This window comes from Oryza brachyantha, chromosome 4 (assembly GCF_000231095.2).
Source record: "Oryza brachyantha chromosome 4, ObraRS2, whole genome shotgun sequence".
Classification (NCBI taxonomy): domain Eukaryota; kingdom Viridiplantae; phylum Streptophyta; class Magnoliopsida; order Poales; family Poaceae; genus Oryza; species Oryza brachyantha.
This window is the reverse complement of record NC_023166.2, coordinates 11,957,714-11,972,633: the sequence shown is the minus strand read 5'-3', so window position 1 is coordinate 11,972,633 and position 14,920 is coordinate 11,957,714. Positions and strand designations below refer to the sequence as shown.

Here is a 14,920-nt window from a genome sequence, read left to right as displayed (position 1 = left end):
TTAAAACCTCCACTTGATTTTTTTTACGCCTTTTCCCTCTCACTTACAGGGAAATATTATTACATCTGTTTCACATCACCTCTGCTTCACATTACGAGGTATTCTGATTCATATGGATACTAACGAATATCTATAACATATTCATGATTTATAGATAAACTTATATAGGTCAAAAACATCTTATGATATACTTCCTTCATATTTAAATATATGACGTGAACTAACCAACGTCATATAATAAAATGGGAGAGAGTAGAATGGAAGAGGTAGTAACATAATAGTAGTATGGTACTATATATGGAGTGTAAATTAAGGGTCGATGATCAACAATATGTAAATATATTATATTTGCTACACCCATTACTTATTTATAAGCTTTTAAACACATAAAACCATTGTCAAAACCACTTTAGGGTACATGCTAAGTGGGAGTATTGCGAACAAACAACCACCACCCTCCAAAAACCACTTTAGGATAAAGTGCAAATACGAATGGAATTACAAAGTTGGAGGGCATTGCGAAGTTCAGGAGTTGGAATTCAGTTAAAGTTCATAATGCTAGATGGAATTCCATCCAAAGTTTAGGAGGTTACATTTTTCACTAAACTAAATGCACAATATGCATTGCAAGGTTTTGTTGGAATCAAGTAATGGTTTCGCCTTATCTATTTTTGTAATTTTAACAGTGTTTAGTGTCTATTTGGATTAAAGCCAAATTTTGGATAGCCTAAAATCAACCACTTCCTTAGCTAATTTAGGCTATTCCGGCCTCAATCCAAACACAACTTTCTCTTACCAAAATTTAACATAGTCAAAAAATTTCATATAAAATTAAGCCAGCCCTAACGGCTGACACATACCCATGGAGCTGCACGCATCGTCTATATTTCTATTGGGCAGAATTTGATATTCGAAGATTGCACTGGAGCAACGGTAAATCCAAATCTAGGAGTCAAAGCTTCCTCGCCATTAGCACAAATTATCGCCCCATGTTTCCTTGCTCCTATGGCAATTAGTCCTACAGTAACTAGGGTTTGTGCGGCGATAAATTTGATGATTTGATAATTTTTTCGTTGCTAAATTATTTATACTAACACTCATAAGTATGATATATAAAGCCATCTAAGTTAATAACCAGTAGCTCATTCATCCCATTCTTCATCCTGAAAATAGAGGATAAAAGGTAAAATTTAAGCTCCAGCAGAACATCCATCGTATCATTTAATTTTGAATGTCATCCATATTAATATTGAGAAACTCCATATAAACAGATATGGAGGATGTCAGATATGGATGATCTACTAGAGTAAAAAAGATATGAAGGATGAAATTGTTTATATAATCATCCAAATAAAGATACAGATGATCAAATTTAGATGAACTGTTAGGATGCTCCTAAGAGGTCAAATAATCAAACCTTGGCTTATGGAGCGTTAAAAAAAAAGTTCAAATCTCTCTTAAGCGGCATATCGCATAGGCAAGCCATCTCGTGCAAGAGGCCCATAAGAGAATCAAGCCCAACCCGACTCAAACCGCGAATCTCCGCCGCGCGGCCTACTACTATAAAACGGCTCGTAAGGCGACACGCACCCCCCGCCGTCCCCTAACCCCTGAGCCCTGACCACCCCCGCCTCCACCTCCGCACCCCGCCCTCGGCTGCCTCCCTCTCGGCCGGCGGCGGCGGCGGCGGCAGCGGCAGAGTCACCCGGCCGAGCAGGTGAGATAGAGCACTAGAGATCGCGGAGGGTCTACCTCACCCGGGCGATGGCGACGGCGGAGCAGAAGGCGAAGAGGCCGAGGACCGACGCCGAGGAGGGCGACACCGTCGACGCCGCGCTCCTACAATCCATCGAGAAGCTCCAGGAGATCCAGGACGAGATCGAGAAGGTGAGTCGGTGGGGTGGGGTGGGGTGGGGGGCGTTGTTGCTGGGCAGTTTTTCTTTTTTCCGCGGTGGTCGCGGGCTCGCGGCTCGGGCCGTGTGGGATTTAGGAGATGTTCGACTCTCGATTTCTGTTGAATGATTGGTTTGCTGTGGCTGAATATAGATATGGTTTGGGAAATTTGGGTTGGAAAGGTCGGAAGGAAGGAATTCTCGATTTCGATTCGTTATGGTTTAAGCTACAGCATCAGTGGCATGCTAATACGGTGTGCGCCTGTGCGGTTTGGTTTGCTCCGCCTGGAGGCCTGTGCGGCTGTGCGTGCGATCTTGTGGAATTGTGAATGCGGATGATTTTGTCTGTTTTACGTGTCAGATACAATCACTTGACAAGCTTGTGCTCATTGAGCTGTAGACATTTATAATAGATTTGGCTACAGTTAAATGCTTGTTAATACTTTGAGATTAATGAAGAGAAGAGTGCTCGTTATAGAATATTACCTATGTTTTGGCCTTTTCCTAATTCATATGAATACTTAATGAATCCGTGTGTGTGTGTGTGCAACATATTCATTGCTTCATAGATGAATCTAGGGAAACCATAACAGAAATGGAGGAAATAGTTGGCTGAAAAAGTTTTTCATCTACAACATAGATACTCATTGTTACTGTGTTTGTTCAAATCCTCTAGCAATTGAAAGTGGTGTGTAATATGATCGCAGATCTGTACAATCAAGTTGGGTGCTCCTATATCTAAAACTCCCAAGTATTTTTAGACAAAGCTAGTGAATGCCAATTCTCTTTTTTCTTGTAAAGATAAAATATCTTTCGTGACTTGCTCCATGTTTGCCTTATCTGCACAACGTTGCACGCCATACTCCCTTGTCACCAGATATTGTGCCTTATGGCATCATCCTGTCTATAACATTCCAAGTCAGCTTCAATTCAGGCTTTTGGTTAACTTTTCATAATTACTCCGTTTTATTAGTTCTATTATCAGGTTTAGTGATTCAATTGTAAGTAAAAAATAGCAGATTCATATTTTTCTTCCGTGCAAAATTTGTAATTCCAATTTCTTGTTTAGATTGGACCTGGTATAATCAGCTGGAATATTTAATTAGTTTTGAATGTTAGTCTGCTATTTCATTGCATTAACTTATTATAGGTTAATGAGGAAGCATGTGATAAAGTTCTGGAGTTGGAACAAAAATACAACGAGGTTCGCAGACCGGTTTATGTTCGACGGAATGAAATTATCAAGCAAATTCCAGACTTCTGGCTGACAGCGGTCTGTAATATGTTTCTATAATGATTTTTTTTTCATGCTCTTTTTACTGATATTGTTGATTGATTAAAACCTTTCATCTACTTACTAAGCATGCTGTCCACTATTCACCTTGCAGTTTCTTAGCCATCCTATGCTTGGTGAACTATTAACTGAAGATGATCAAAAGGTACCTTTCTCTTGTGGATGGTTTCCACTAATTTTTAGGAGATTTGCATCAAAAGAAGACAAGTAATAGGGAGTACTAAAGCAAGGACACGATACTTAAGTAGTCCCTATGGGAGCAAAGAAACAATGAAATGTGTTACTGGAATTACCTTATGAGGTTTCTTGTTTTCTTTTTGTAGATTTTCAAACACTTGGAGTCTATCGATGTGGATGATTCAAAAGATATCAAATCAGGCTATTCCATTACTCTTGTAAGCTTGTTTGCACCTGCAATATCAGATTTCCTTGTTTCTTTTACTGTGTTTACAATTGCTTGTCATTGAACTGTAGACATTCTCTCCCAATCCATATTTTGAAGATACAAAGCTTACAAAAATATATACCTTTAGTGGCGATGAAGCAGTCAAAGTAAAGGCTACTTCCATCAGGTGGAAGGAGGGAATGGTATGGTGCCCTTTTGATCGATCTAAGTGTTTCAGTTAGTATGCTTCTGCAGAGAACCTGATAACATTTTTAACAACTCATTTAAGGATATTGCCAATGATGGTGCGTACACAGAGAAAGGGGACAAGCGAATATTAGTTGATGAAAGGTTGCTATTTCTACCTGTTTCACAATTTTGTTGTTTACTTTTCTACTTAGAATTTGGAAGAAATAGTAGGGATCTTCTATAATCAAGTAATCTAAGCACACTCGCTTTACTCCTTTGTTTTCAACATTCCAGGTAAACCTGCAATTTCTGATTCTTGGTATAATTTTATTGGCAACTGACTACGGCACATGGTTTAGAGACTTTTAGTTGTTACATATGCTACTTGTTATGTTGCTTGCTATAATTTGGATTTTGGTAGCACAACTGCCAAAGGCACAAGATTATCACGCGTGAATTTTTTTTTTTTGGGCGCGGTGGAGGCCTTTTGCCATGTCTATATCCATTGCTTACTTCAATATAACATATTGTATATTGTGTTCTTTATTTGTCACATTGGGTTCTGGGCAGTAAAGCTGTTAACATGCCATCATTTTCCTTTGCAGTTTCTTTACTTGGTTCAATAGTGAAAAGAACAGAAGTTTTGCTCATGGAGCTATGGATGAGGTATAGTTGTCCCAGCTGTCTTTCTTATACCAGAATTCAGGAATTTCCTTTTTTTTTTCTATATGAAGATGTTCTCTGAGAAATTTATTTGCACAGGTAGCAGATGTCATCAAGGAAGATCTGTGGCCTAATCCTTTGAAGTACTTCAACAATGTTAGTCCTTCTATTTTGATTAAGTGGATTGTTTGATTCTTGTTGTATATCCTAATACCATGTCCTCTCAAATGTCTTGTTTGCAGGAATTTGAAGAAGAATTTGAATTAGTGGATGACGATGAGGTAATACTACCTCGCATTTCCCAATATAAAAGTATAATAATGTGTGCTCAATGGTTACTCCCAGTACAGTATTGCATGACATCCTGTCTGACCCTGGTGATATTTTAACTTTTCAATAAGTTTATTTCGGAAACAAAAATCACCTGACTGCTAGGTTAACTATTGTTGTTGAACTTTAACCATCTTGAATATCTGTATTTACCCTTCACTCGCAACATTTCTAGGGATCTGATGATGACGACGACGACGACGACGACGACGACGATGAAGACCAAGGTGAAGGAGAGGAGAACTGAGCTCCTTTCATGTCGGATAATTGGCTTGGACAACTTTTGTCTGCAGAAAGCGGAGACCGGGGCCTCCTACCTAGAGGGCTGAAACAAGAAGGCGTCCCCTTTTGCGGTGTTTTTGTGCTTGACTTAGCTACCTTTGTAGGGACCTATGGAGAAATAGCTCATGCATTTGGAGCTAAATAGATTGTTTCATGCGCTATCGAAGTGTATTGCTCCTTTGAAGTGCTATTTAGTTTGCTGGTCGCTTATGCTTACTTGTTATATGCAGATATCAAATTAAATCTTGCAGTCTGGCATTGAGCCGCTTTTGCTCTGTTGAGTTTTTCCTTACAAACTGGACTATGCTACTCTATTTGATATTATTTATCCCGAGTACATGCTTTTGCAAAATCCAAGAACAAATTGTGAGGCCGGTTTGGACTATTTTTGCAAGAGTAAAATTTACAAAACCAACAGGTATTGAGTCTAAGTTGCACAAAACCATATAGTTTTTGACACAACATATAACCATACGTATTATGGTTATATAGTTTTATAAAACCACATATTTGACGGATCATTCTTTGAACCATCATTATTATGAATTCTAAGATTACATGTGAAATCCACGAGTTCTTTAATCCATCGTACAAAAGTTGTAGTTATCTAAGTTTATGTTTTTCTATAATAACCAATCAATTTAGTTAACTGGTTAACGGTGTAGTTTCGTGAAACTTTCCCCCATGATTACCGGGATGATGTGCCACGTGCCAAAACTATTATGGTTTCATACAACTTAAATCATAGTATCGGTGGATTTGTGAAATTTACCACTAATAATCTTTCGCGATTTTCGCATGTTGAGTTCCTCGAACACCTGGAACTGTGCGGCGTGACATGGGCTCTTGCTTCAGGCGGCTTTGCCCAGCCCGGCCCGCTCCTCCCCAGCTGCTGCCGCCGCCCCTGCCGGAAGGGAAGCGGAGCAACCGGCAGTACCGAACCGCTCGGCGTAGCATCCACGCAGCGGCAGCGGCCGCCGGCAGCGCGTGAGATCGACGCGCGGCGACTTTCGCCGCCCTCCCATAAAGCGCCGCCCCGAATCGCAAAACCCGCCGAGAAGCTTTGTTTCGTTTTTGCGGTTTTTGTTTCATTTCGGCGCGGGGTGGGGGTGGCTCGGCTCCACTCCAGTCTCCGGAGCGGAGGATGTCCGGCGAGAGCTGCGTCGGGCGGCCGCTTTTCGGCGGCGCCCTCTCCACCGCCTTCCCCGTCCGGTTCCAGGTACGTATTCCTCTTCACCCCCCTTCCTCCTTGCCCCGCGGCGAGGCGGCCAGCGGCTTCTCGCCCCTCCCAATCCTCCCCGTGTGAATACTGTACGCTTATGCCCGTTTTGGTTTGGTCAGGATGTGAGCAACATCCGGGAAGTCCCCGACCATCAGGTCCGTGCGCCTCTCGCCTCTGATCATCGATCTCTGCGTTTGCTTTTGGTTTGCTGCTGCGGCGGTGGCTGATGCGTGTGCTTGGCTGCTTGCTTGATTGCTGCGCAGGAGGTGTTCGTTGATCCGGCCCGCGACGAGAGCCTCATCTTCGAGCTGCTCGACCTCAAGGGCGAGGTGGAGGACGCCGGCAGCGCGCTCTGGTTCCTGCGGGACATCGCCAACGAGCAGGACGCGGGGGATAACTTGGTAAGGATAACTAATAGGGCTTCAGTATGCTACTTCGCCATACATTAGAGTGCGTTAGGAGTCGATGGAATCAGAAGAGTTCCCTATTTCCTGCGTTACCAATGTTCAGAAGTGTTTCCGTCCCACTTGCAGTGTTAGCAGTGTGATGGCTTGTGCCTCTGAACCGTGATATTCATGATTATTGGCTAGGTGGTCGAGCATTCTGGAACGCTTGAGCTAGCCGGTCTACGTTTTGGAGATACTCCTGCAGTTGCTGAAACCGCGGTTGGTCAGCTGGTAAGATTATTTACCATGTGCTTTGCCATCTCCAGATTACCATCTTTGCAATGAGTATATCTCCAACCGATTAGATTTTTATCTGCTCTTACTTCAACATAAACATACAATGGCACAAGATTTGTAGAGTTGTATAGGTGCATGTGATCATACATACCGGCACAGGTGGACATTAAAGAGGGAAAAGAAAAACAGATTTCAGTAGCAATTGGCATGCATAAGAAAAATTAACAACAATGTATGGATTAATATTAGGGATTAGTGGATGTCTATTTTGCTTTGAATTATAGGTGGGCTTGATTGCTCTCATCTAATTGAGGCCCCTGTTAGACCATAGTGTTAGGTAGTACATGTTAGATTCTACAACCTTCTCTTTTGAAAGAAGATGTGATGCAGATGAGTGGAAAAAAAACTATCCTTAGAAAGTTAATTATCAAGAATTTCTCTTAACAGAAATAGATCAATGAAACATTATGGTTTGTGTAAAATTACTGTGAATTGTTTATCATGATTTTATTAATCAAACTGTGTATCGTGATTTTATTAACTCTGATAATCACTTGAGTTCATGATGCACATGATGGTTTGGAACTTTGGATATGCTGTATAAATCAACAATGCTGTATAAATTACTGTGAATTGAATAGGAAAGTTCACTTAAAATCTTACGCTTAATTTTCTGCATTTATGTAGGCTGTCTCGAAAGGAAGGCAAGGCAGAGAAGCACAGAACATTGTTCGAGTGAGTGCACCCATTCCTTCATTAGTATAGTAAAACATGAAAAATTGTGAAATCTTGGCCCTTCAAACTGAGTTCTGGATTACCTCTTGCAGCTTTACTTGGCCAATATACGCCTCAAGAATGCAGCAACTGATGTAGTTATTACTGCATATGAGCCACTGTTGATAAAGTAAGCCCAGTAGATCACTGTCACATATGCTTTTTATTAGTCAGGCCATTTCTATTAGTTTGTACTTTATCAGGGTGAAAAGATCATTTGGATTTCCCATCACAGAAGCTACCATTTAATGTCATCTATTGGCCGTAGCTTGGCTCATATCTAACTGTGTGTTAATAGGAATCAATTGTGCGTGGCAGTCTTCCCGTTTAAAAGTTTGTTTGCATTTTGACATGTTTATAGTGAGTGTCAATAATTTTGTTCGGTGACACATGCTTACTGTTAAGTAACACAAATGTGCTTATGAAATGAAACAACCCTACTGTGTGCACCTTGATCTTTGAATTTTCTTTCCGTACTGAATGCTAGTGCACTGGTATGGGAAGTTAAAAAGGTTAAAACTACATTTGCAGTTAAATAATGATAAACAGCATTATGTTGTAATGTTAAATTATTGGAGCTTAATTGAAACTTGATTATGGCTTTCTGTCCTTTTGTATCAATGTTCACAGCATTAAAATCCAGTGTTTGTTGCTTTTATTCTGCAAATTGATAATATGATTTTGTTGTTTGTGTTGCTGTTTTTATTCAGCCCCTTGAGTGAAAGCTCCACGGCTGTTGCAGCTGGTCCAGCAGTACCTGCTGAACAAGCAGGATGCTTGCCAATGTCTGAGATCTTCAAGCTGGCTGTGATGAACTTCAATGTCCATGACTGGAACCTTTTCAATGGCAGCGCTTAAAACAGGGTGGATAATTTGTCATAATACCATTACGCGAGCATTGCAGGAATTTTTTCCTTGACCTAGCATCTGAACATTATTTTGGATGGGCAATATTCGGTGTGTTAATGTATTGTCATCAGCAGACGCCCTCACTCAGTATATCATGTTAGCTTCACGAGTTTACTCAATTGGCCCGTGTTAGTAATAGCAAGTACTAAATCAGTAAAGAAGAGTTTTGTGTATCCATAAAGTTGGCTATGAATTCTGGAGTTCTTCATTACGTTGTTTGAGTCGACTGGTTTGAAAAGTTCCTCCCGAGATCAATTAGATTTCTTCTTTCAAAAAATCAATTGGATTTGCCGGAAGGGAAAATGTCGTTCTCCCTGCATTGTATGGACTGGAACATTTGTCCTACACAATACCATATATTATTGATCCCTTACTCATTGCAACAGGCACCAAGGGTCCAGGATGACGAACATGTGAACTATGAGGTCCAGAAAGAACACAGCCCACGTTAACTATGTTATCATCCATTTTGGATTGGGGCAATTGGATTCAGCCATCTCACATTTGACGTATAATCTTCTATTTTCATGGTAAGATCTTATACTCTCTAAAGTCTTTGGTCACCGTTAAATTTTGTATCTGAAGGCAATCTCGCTCCTAATTTATTACGCATTTAAATTCCTTGTGAGTTTTACCTTTAAAAAAGATCTTATTTACATTTTGTCATGTTATAAGTTAGGATCTTTTTACAGTACACCCAAGTTACAATGGACCCTCCATCCAATATTAATCCAATGACTAATAATTATCTTACCTCATAGAGGTCGGGGTGGTAATAGGCCTAACCATTTTGCCTATAAAATTTAAGGGTCGGGTTCAAAACGGGTTAAAAATAAAATTGTGTAGAGTTTTAAACTAAATTTTTTTAAGAATTAAATAGAGTTGTGAAAGAACCCAAGGGTCTTTGGACCATTACCACTCCTACATAGAGGGTAAGAATTATTTATTATCACTAAATGACAATCAAAGTCAATTATTGCCTTCTAACGAGGAATGAAAGGAAGTTTCCTTGTTTAATTTTATGAAATTCAAAAATAGTGCAAAAATAAATTCAGTTAATTAAACTAGTGATTTTTATAAGTCATTTTTCATGATTTTGAATACATTTTAATATGCAATATGTCTAACTTTTTTTTAATATTGTTGGCCTTCAGTTTAAAACATTCAAAATATTTTTTTAAAAAAATGCATTCATTCTTATTTACATATCGACAACATATGACTTCAGTATATCAGAACCTGGCAACCGGTAGTATATACTGTATTACAGAATTTAAGCAAGATTCATGCATCACAGAAGAACTAACAGAAAGGTTCCAAACAACATGCTGAAAATCTATATCAGAACCTGGCAACCGGTAGTATATACTGTATTACACATGAACATTACACAGCGTTGCGATTTCCATTTGCCGGAAGTCGATAATAATTCATGCCGGGCAGTGAAAAATCAGAGGAAGGGAAGAAAAGGAAAGAAAAACAAGAAACTGTGCTGGGCGCTCGAAACTTCGAATTCTCATTACAAAGGATCGAGAAGAAGAAGAAGGCTGGGGAAAATTTTGGGGCGAGGGGGCTGGAGTTACAGGGGCAGCAGCGCCGGCGTTCACTTCCACTGGTTGGCGACGATGTCGGCGAGGTCGACGACCCTCTGCGAGTATCCCCACTCGTTGTCGTACCAGGCGATGACCTTCACCATGTCGTCGCCCATGACCATGGTGAGCGACGCGTCGATGGTGGACGACACGTCGGAGCACCTGAAGTCGACGGACACGAGCGGCACGTCGCAGACCTCGAGGATGCCCTGGAGCTCGTTGGCGGCGCTGTCGCGGAACGCCGCGTTCACCTCCTCGGCGAGGGTCTTCTTGGACACCTGCACCACGAGGTCGACCACGGACACGTTCGGGGTCGGCACCCGGAGCGCGATCCCGTTGAGCTTGCCCTTGAGGTTCGGCAGCACCAGCGCCACGGCCTTGGCCGCGCCGGTGGACGTCGGCACGATGTTGAGCGCCGCGGCACGGGCACGGCGGAGGTCACGGTGGCTCGCGTCGAGCAGCCTCTGGTCGCCGGTGTACGAGTGGGTGGTGGTCATCGTCCCCTTGATGATGCCTGCGCCATTGCCACAACGCCGTTGGTTAAAAAGCATCGAGAGGGAAGAAATGGCCGGGATCGACCATGGATGCGCCACGTACCGAACTTCTGGTCGAGGACCTTGACGAAGGGGGCGAGGCAGTTGGTTGTGCAGGAGGCGTTGCTGATGATGGGCTCGTCGGGGCTGTACTGGTCGGCATTGACGCCGACGACGTAGGTGGGGATGTCGCCCTTGCCGGGAGCGGTGATGAGCACCTTCTTGGCGCCGGCCTGGATGTGCTTGCCCGCGCCGTCGCGGTCGACGAAGACCCCGGTGCCCTCGATGACGAGGTCGATGCCGAGCTCGCCCCACGGCAGGTTGGACGGGTTGCGGTCGGACACGACCTTGATCACCTTGCCGTCGACGGAGATGGCGTTGTCGCCCACGGGCTTGACGTCGGCGTCGAAGATGCCGAGCGTGGAGTCGTACTTGAGGAGGTGCGACGCCTGCTTCACGCCTCCAGTGTCGTTGATGGCGATGACCTCGAGCGGCGAGCTGTCGCCGCGCCCGTGCCAGCACCGCAGGAAGTTGCGCCCGATGCGGCCGAACCCGTTGATCGCCACCTTCAGCTTCGCCTCCGTCGGCGCCCGACGCGCGCCGCCGCTCGTGCCAACCTGCGCCCGCCGCAACACAAACATCACCACCCCCCGTCACACTCACACACACACGACACGACACACCCTAAGTTTCCCGGCACATTGCTTCACGCACTTACCGCGTGGGTCCTGAAGGAGACGGCCGACATGAAGTCGTCGGAGTTGGCATTCCGCCGCAGCGGCAGCGACGCTGAGCTCCTCAGCCCGGAGAACTCCGACAAGCCGCCCTGCACGCACGCACGCACGCACAAACTTACAGAGCGATTCTTGCAACCGAGACACGAGCAGTAAGCAACGAACCAAGCTCTCACCTGGAGCGGCACGGTGGCGGCGGAGAGCATGGGCGACGCCATGTTCAACGATCAGATCAAGAAGAATGCAGCAGCAGCAGCAAGGCCGGGGAGCGTGTATATATGAACGAGGGATTGGGCGCGGGCGGGGTTTGTGGTGCGCGGGGCAGCGAGGCGCCATCGTGAGGCCCCGATTGGGCGAGAGATGAGATTTCGGATAGCCCAACGTATGGCTCCCAGCGTTCTTGCACAGCCATCGCGTCACCCACACACTTCACCCACGGACACGACACACCTCGCCGTTCAGTTCAGCTGCTCCATCCAATCCATTATGCGTCCGCGGTTTGCCCCCCTGGCCCTGGGTGATTCTTGTCGCGGTGAAGAGCTAGTGATACCGCAGCACGTACTAGCCTGGGCGTGAGAGGCTGGATGGAGGGCTCTGCAAGACTGCAACGCGGGCAGCGATAGCTACGCCTACGCAGTTGATGGATGGATATTCGGCGTTCAATTCTGTCATCCTGGTGCGGCCGATCTCGCTCTCGGTGGTAAAAACGCCAAAGGTTGGGTCCTCGTGGACAAAATGCGCTAGTTAGTGGGCGCTAGCTCTTGCAGATGTGAGATGGCCCTTCTCCCAGTCCGGGATCCTCTCGTTTTTCTGAGGCCTGAGGAGTAAAGCTAGCGTCGACGTCGCTCTCGGCTCTCCGGTCTCGACATACGTAGAGCCGCTCTTACGTTCCAGGATACTCAGATTTCAAACAGTGGCTGGCCGCTGGCTCCTTACTGCCATTCTCTTGCACTGTTCTCCGGTTTACTTCGGTTCCAAAAGAATAGAAAATATATTAGCACGAACATATTATAAAAATATATTTAATATTAGATTTAATAAAACTAATTTAATATCTTAAATATTGCTATATTTTTCTATAAATTTGGTTAAACATAATAAAGTTTGACGAGAAAAAAGTTTATAGTACAAAATGGGGTGAGTAGTAACCTTGGTAATACGTTAGCTATGTGTTTACGTATATTAGTCGTGTTTGTTCTTAATCACTAGGCCTAGGTACACCCGATGATTAGCTGGTACAGTGTATAAGTTGTTTGTTGCTTGAGCACCCTGTGGAATCAATCGGCGTCCTTCCGTCATTCCAGCGTGAAAAAACTTGGTAATGGTTTGGTGTTTATAAAATGGTCTGTTTATATGAACTAAACTTTAAAACTAGGCAGTACGAGTTTGGACTATTAAAAACCATTTGCTTCCAGTTTTAGCTCAACTTTGCAATGGTTTCATTCAATGTGGCAATGTCACACAATGCTGAAATTATTTAACAGTTTAGAACATAGTGAAATCCTAGTGTTGTTTTGCATAGCAAGCGCCAGTTGCCTTACAGTTCCACATCTCAGGCATCAGTTTAGTTCATGGCAACACGTGACCTGTTAGATTTTCTTCCGCGCCATATAGGTCCCCTATATATCAATGATAATTGATAAGGGAAATGTGACAAGATTGTCCCTTTTCTGACTTGCCAAAACGTGGCCCTAATTTTCCTGGCCAAACCTTATGTGCATGTTAGCTTATGAAACTACTCCCTCCGTCTCAAAATAAACCAATTTTTTACTTTTTATCTATAATTTTTGATTATTCATCTTATTCAAAAAAATTTTATGATTAATATTTTTTTATTAGATGATAAATCATGAATAGTACTTTACGTGTGACTATTTTTTTTTAATTTTCTAAATTTTTTTCAAATAAGACGGATGATCAAATGTTGGACACGAAAACCGAAGAATTGGTTTTTTTAGACAGGGAGTAAGGGCTAATCCAACTAAACGGGCCCTTATCTCCTAGACGATACAAAGCCCATCCTAGATTAGCCACTCATTTCGATCTGAGATGTGACGGAGATAGGTCTGTCCCGACGGACAGGCGTGCGTCCACCCTTCACGGCCTCATCAAAATCACCCAGCGATGCGGCGTCCCTTTCCCTCGTCGCTGCGCCCGTCCGGCGTTTCTCACCGATCGTGGGCCGTTGCGCACCTGAAGAATGAGGTCCGCGTTTTGCCCGCTTGCGTAGCACGAGGTCCATCAAGGCCGTGGGCCGAACAAGAAAAGAACAACCAATCCGACATTTTCTTTCGAAGCTTTTCATCCTCCGCAGTCGGCACCGAAATCTCATTCTCGTGAGTCGTGCCCCTCTCGTATCGTAGCTTTGGTCGTACCCGAGAGCAGCCACTCGTTCGAAGTTCTCGTATAGTCGTATGCATTTGTTAAACAAGAACAAAAAATATATGCATATACGTAGGCATACCGAAAGTTTCACGGTACGGTACGCATGTGCCTTTGGAATTCTTTATCCAAACTTGGCATCACGGAATCTTTCTGGAACTGCGCCAGCGGCCAAGCTAGAGCCAACACGACAGACACTGCACGGCCTGCACCTGCATCCGCACTGCACGAACAAATTCCACCCCAGCTCCACGACCCACACGCATCCCCACCCCCTCCGCCCAATTTCCGTGCCGCGCGACGCGCGTGTGAACCGAGCAGCGCGAGGCGAACGGGTTCGCGGCGCCTCTGCGTATTGCTGTCCAGCGGCCGCCCAGCGCTAGGCCTGCTGGATTGGATCCAATCCAAACCCACTTTAATCTATTTCTTTACTAGCTAGTCTACCAAACCAATCTATCTTAATTATTTTTTATTAGATCCAATACAAATTAATCCAACTTCAATTTTAGCCCAACCCGTACCAAACCATTTAGTTAAAATGGATCTAACCCACTTTAATAGAATGGATACATCCATTTGGTATGTATAAATTCGGACCTAAAATTTTAAAACTCACATTCATACTATAAAAATTTATCAAATTTGACTAAAATTTGGTGGGATGATTTATTATGTGTAAGAGCAATTTTGTGCAAATTTTGATCAATTTCTACATATAAGTCCCACGTATGTCTATTCTCTTATCCATTAGCTACCTAATTAAAGGATCCATTTGCCCTCCACGGGTTAAATCCATTTAAAACCTAAAATCACCTAACCAAACTCAGTCCATACCAATCCATCTGTCTCTATAACACAACTCAATCCAATCCATTTGAAATAACAATCAATTTATACCCAAACAAAGCCAATTCAAATTAAAATCCGACACATTTAATCCATTTTCATCCAACCCAACCCATTAGCAGTTCTGCCCAGCGCACACGCGCGCGCACAGCTCCCAAATCAAGGTTTGCGCGCACGCGGAACAGGAACACGGGCACGCTTCCTCCTACG

At 43.6% G+C, this 14,920-nt stretch overlaps 3 protein-coding genes across 3 annotated transcripts; 2 read left to right on the top strand and 1 right to left on the bottom strand.

Annotated features, from left to right (window-relative positions):
* Positions 1-1,599: 1,599 nt before the first annotated feature.
* On the top strand, positions 1,600-5,412 carry LOC102710687 (NAP1-related protein 1). The gene is made up of 10 exons (XM_006652307.2): positions 1,600-1,887; positions 3,043-3,165; positions 3,281-3,331; positions 3,510-3,581; positions 3,661-3,774; positions 3,861-3,922; positions 4,366-4,426; positions 4,523-4,579; positions 4,666-4,704; positions 4,929-5,412. The coding sequence occupies exons 1-10, from the start codon at positions 1,765-1,767 to the stop codon at positions 4,998-5,000; spliced, it is 774 nt and encodes a 257-aa protein (XP_006652370.1). The 5' UTR covers positions 1,600-1,764; the 3' UTR covers positions 5,001-5,412.
* A 496-nt stretch (positions 5,413-5,908) lies between these two features.
* On the top strand, positions 5,909-9,032 carry LOC102710970 (ran guanine nucleotide release factor). Its single transcript, XM_006652308.3, has 7 exons — positions 5,909-6,254; positions 6,377-6,412; positions 6,521-6,658; positions 6,848-6,934; positions 7,628-7,675; positions 7,768-7,844; positions 8,425-9,032. The coding sequence occupies exons 1-7, from the start codon at positions 6,180-6,182 to the stop codon at positions 8,570-8,572; spliced, it is 609 nt and encodes a 202-aa protein (XP_006652371.1). The 5' UTR covers positions 5,909-6,179; the 3' UTR covers positions 8,573-9,032.
* Positions 9,033-9,935: 903 nt separating this feature from the next.
* Positions 9,936-11,767, bottom strand: LOC102711250 (glyceraldehyde-3-phosphate dehydrogenase A, chloroplastic). The gene is made up of 4 exons (XM_040523534.1): positions 11,659-11,767; positions 11,467-11,574; positions 10,813-11,365; positions 9,936-10,729 (listed from the first exon to the last, which is right to left on the bottom strand). The coding sequence occupies exons 1-4, from the start codon at positions 11,698-11,700 to the stop codon at positions 10,227-10,229; spliced, it is 1,206 nt and encodes a 401-aa protein (XP_040379468.1). The 5' UTR covers positions 11,701-11,767; the 3' UTR covers positions 9,936-10,226.
* Positions 11,768-14,920: the final 3,153 nt, after the last annotated feature.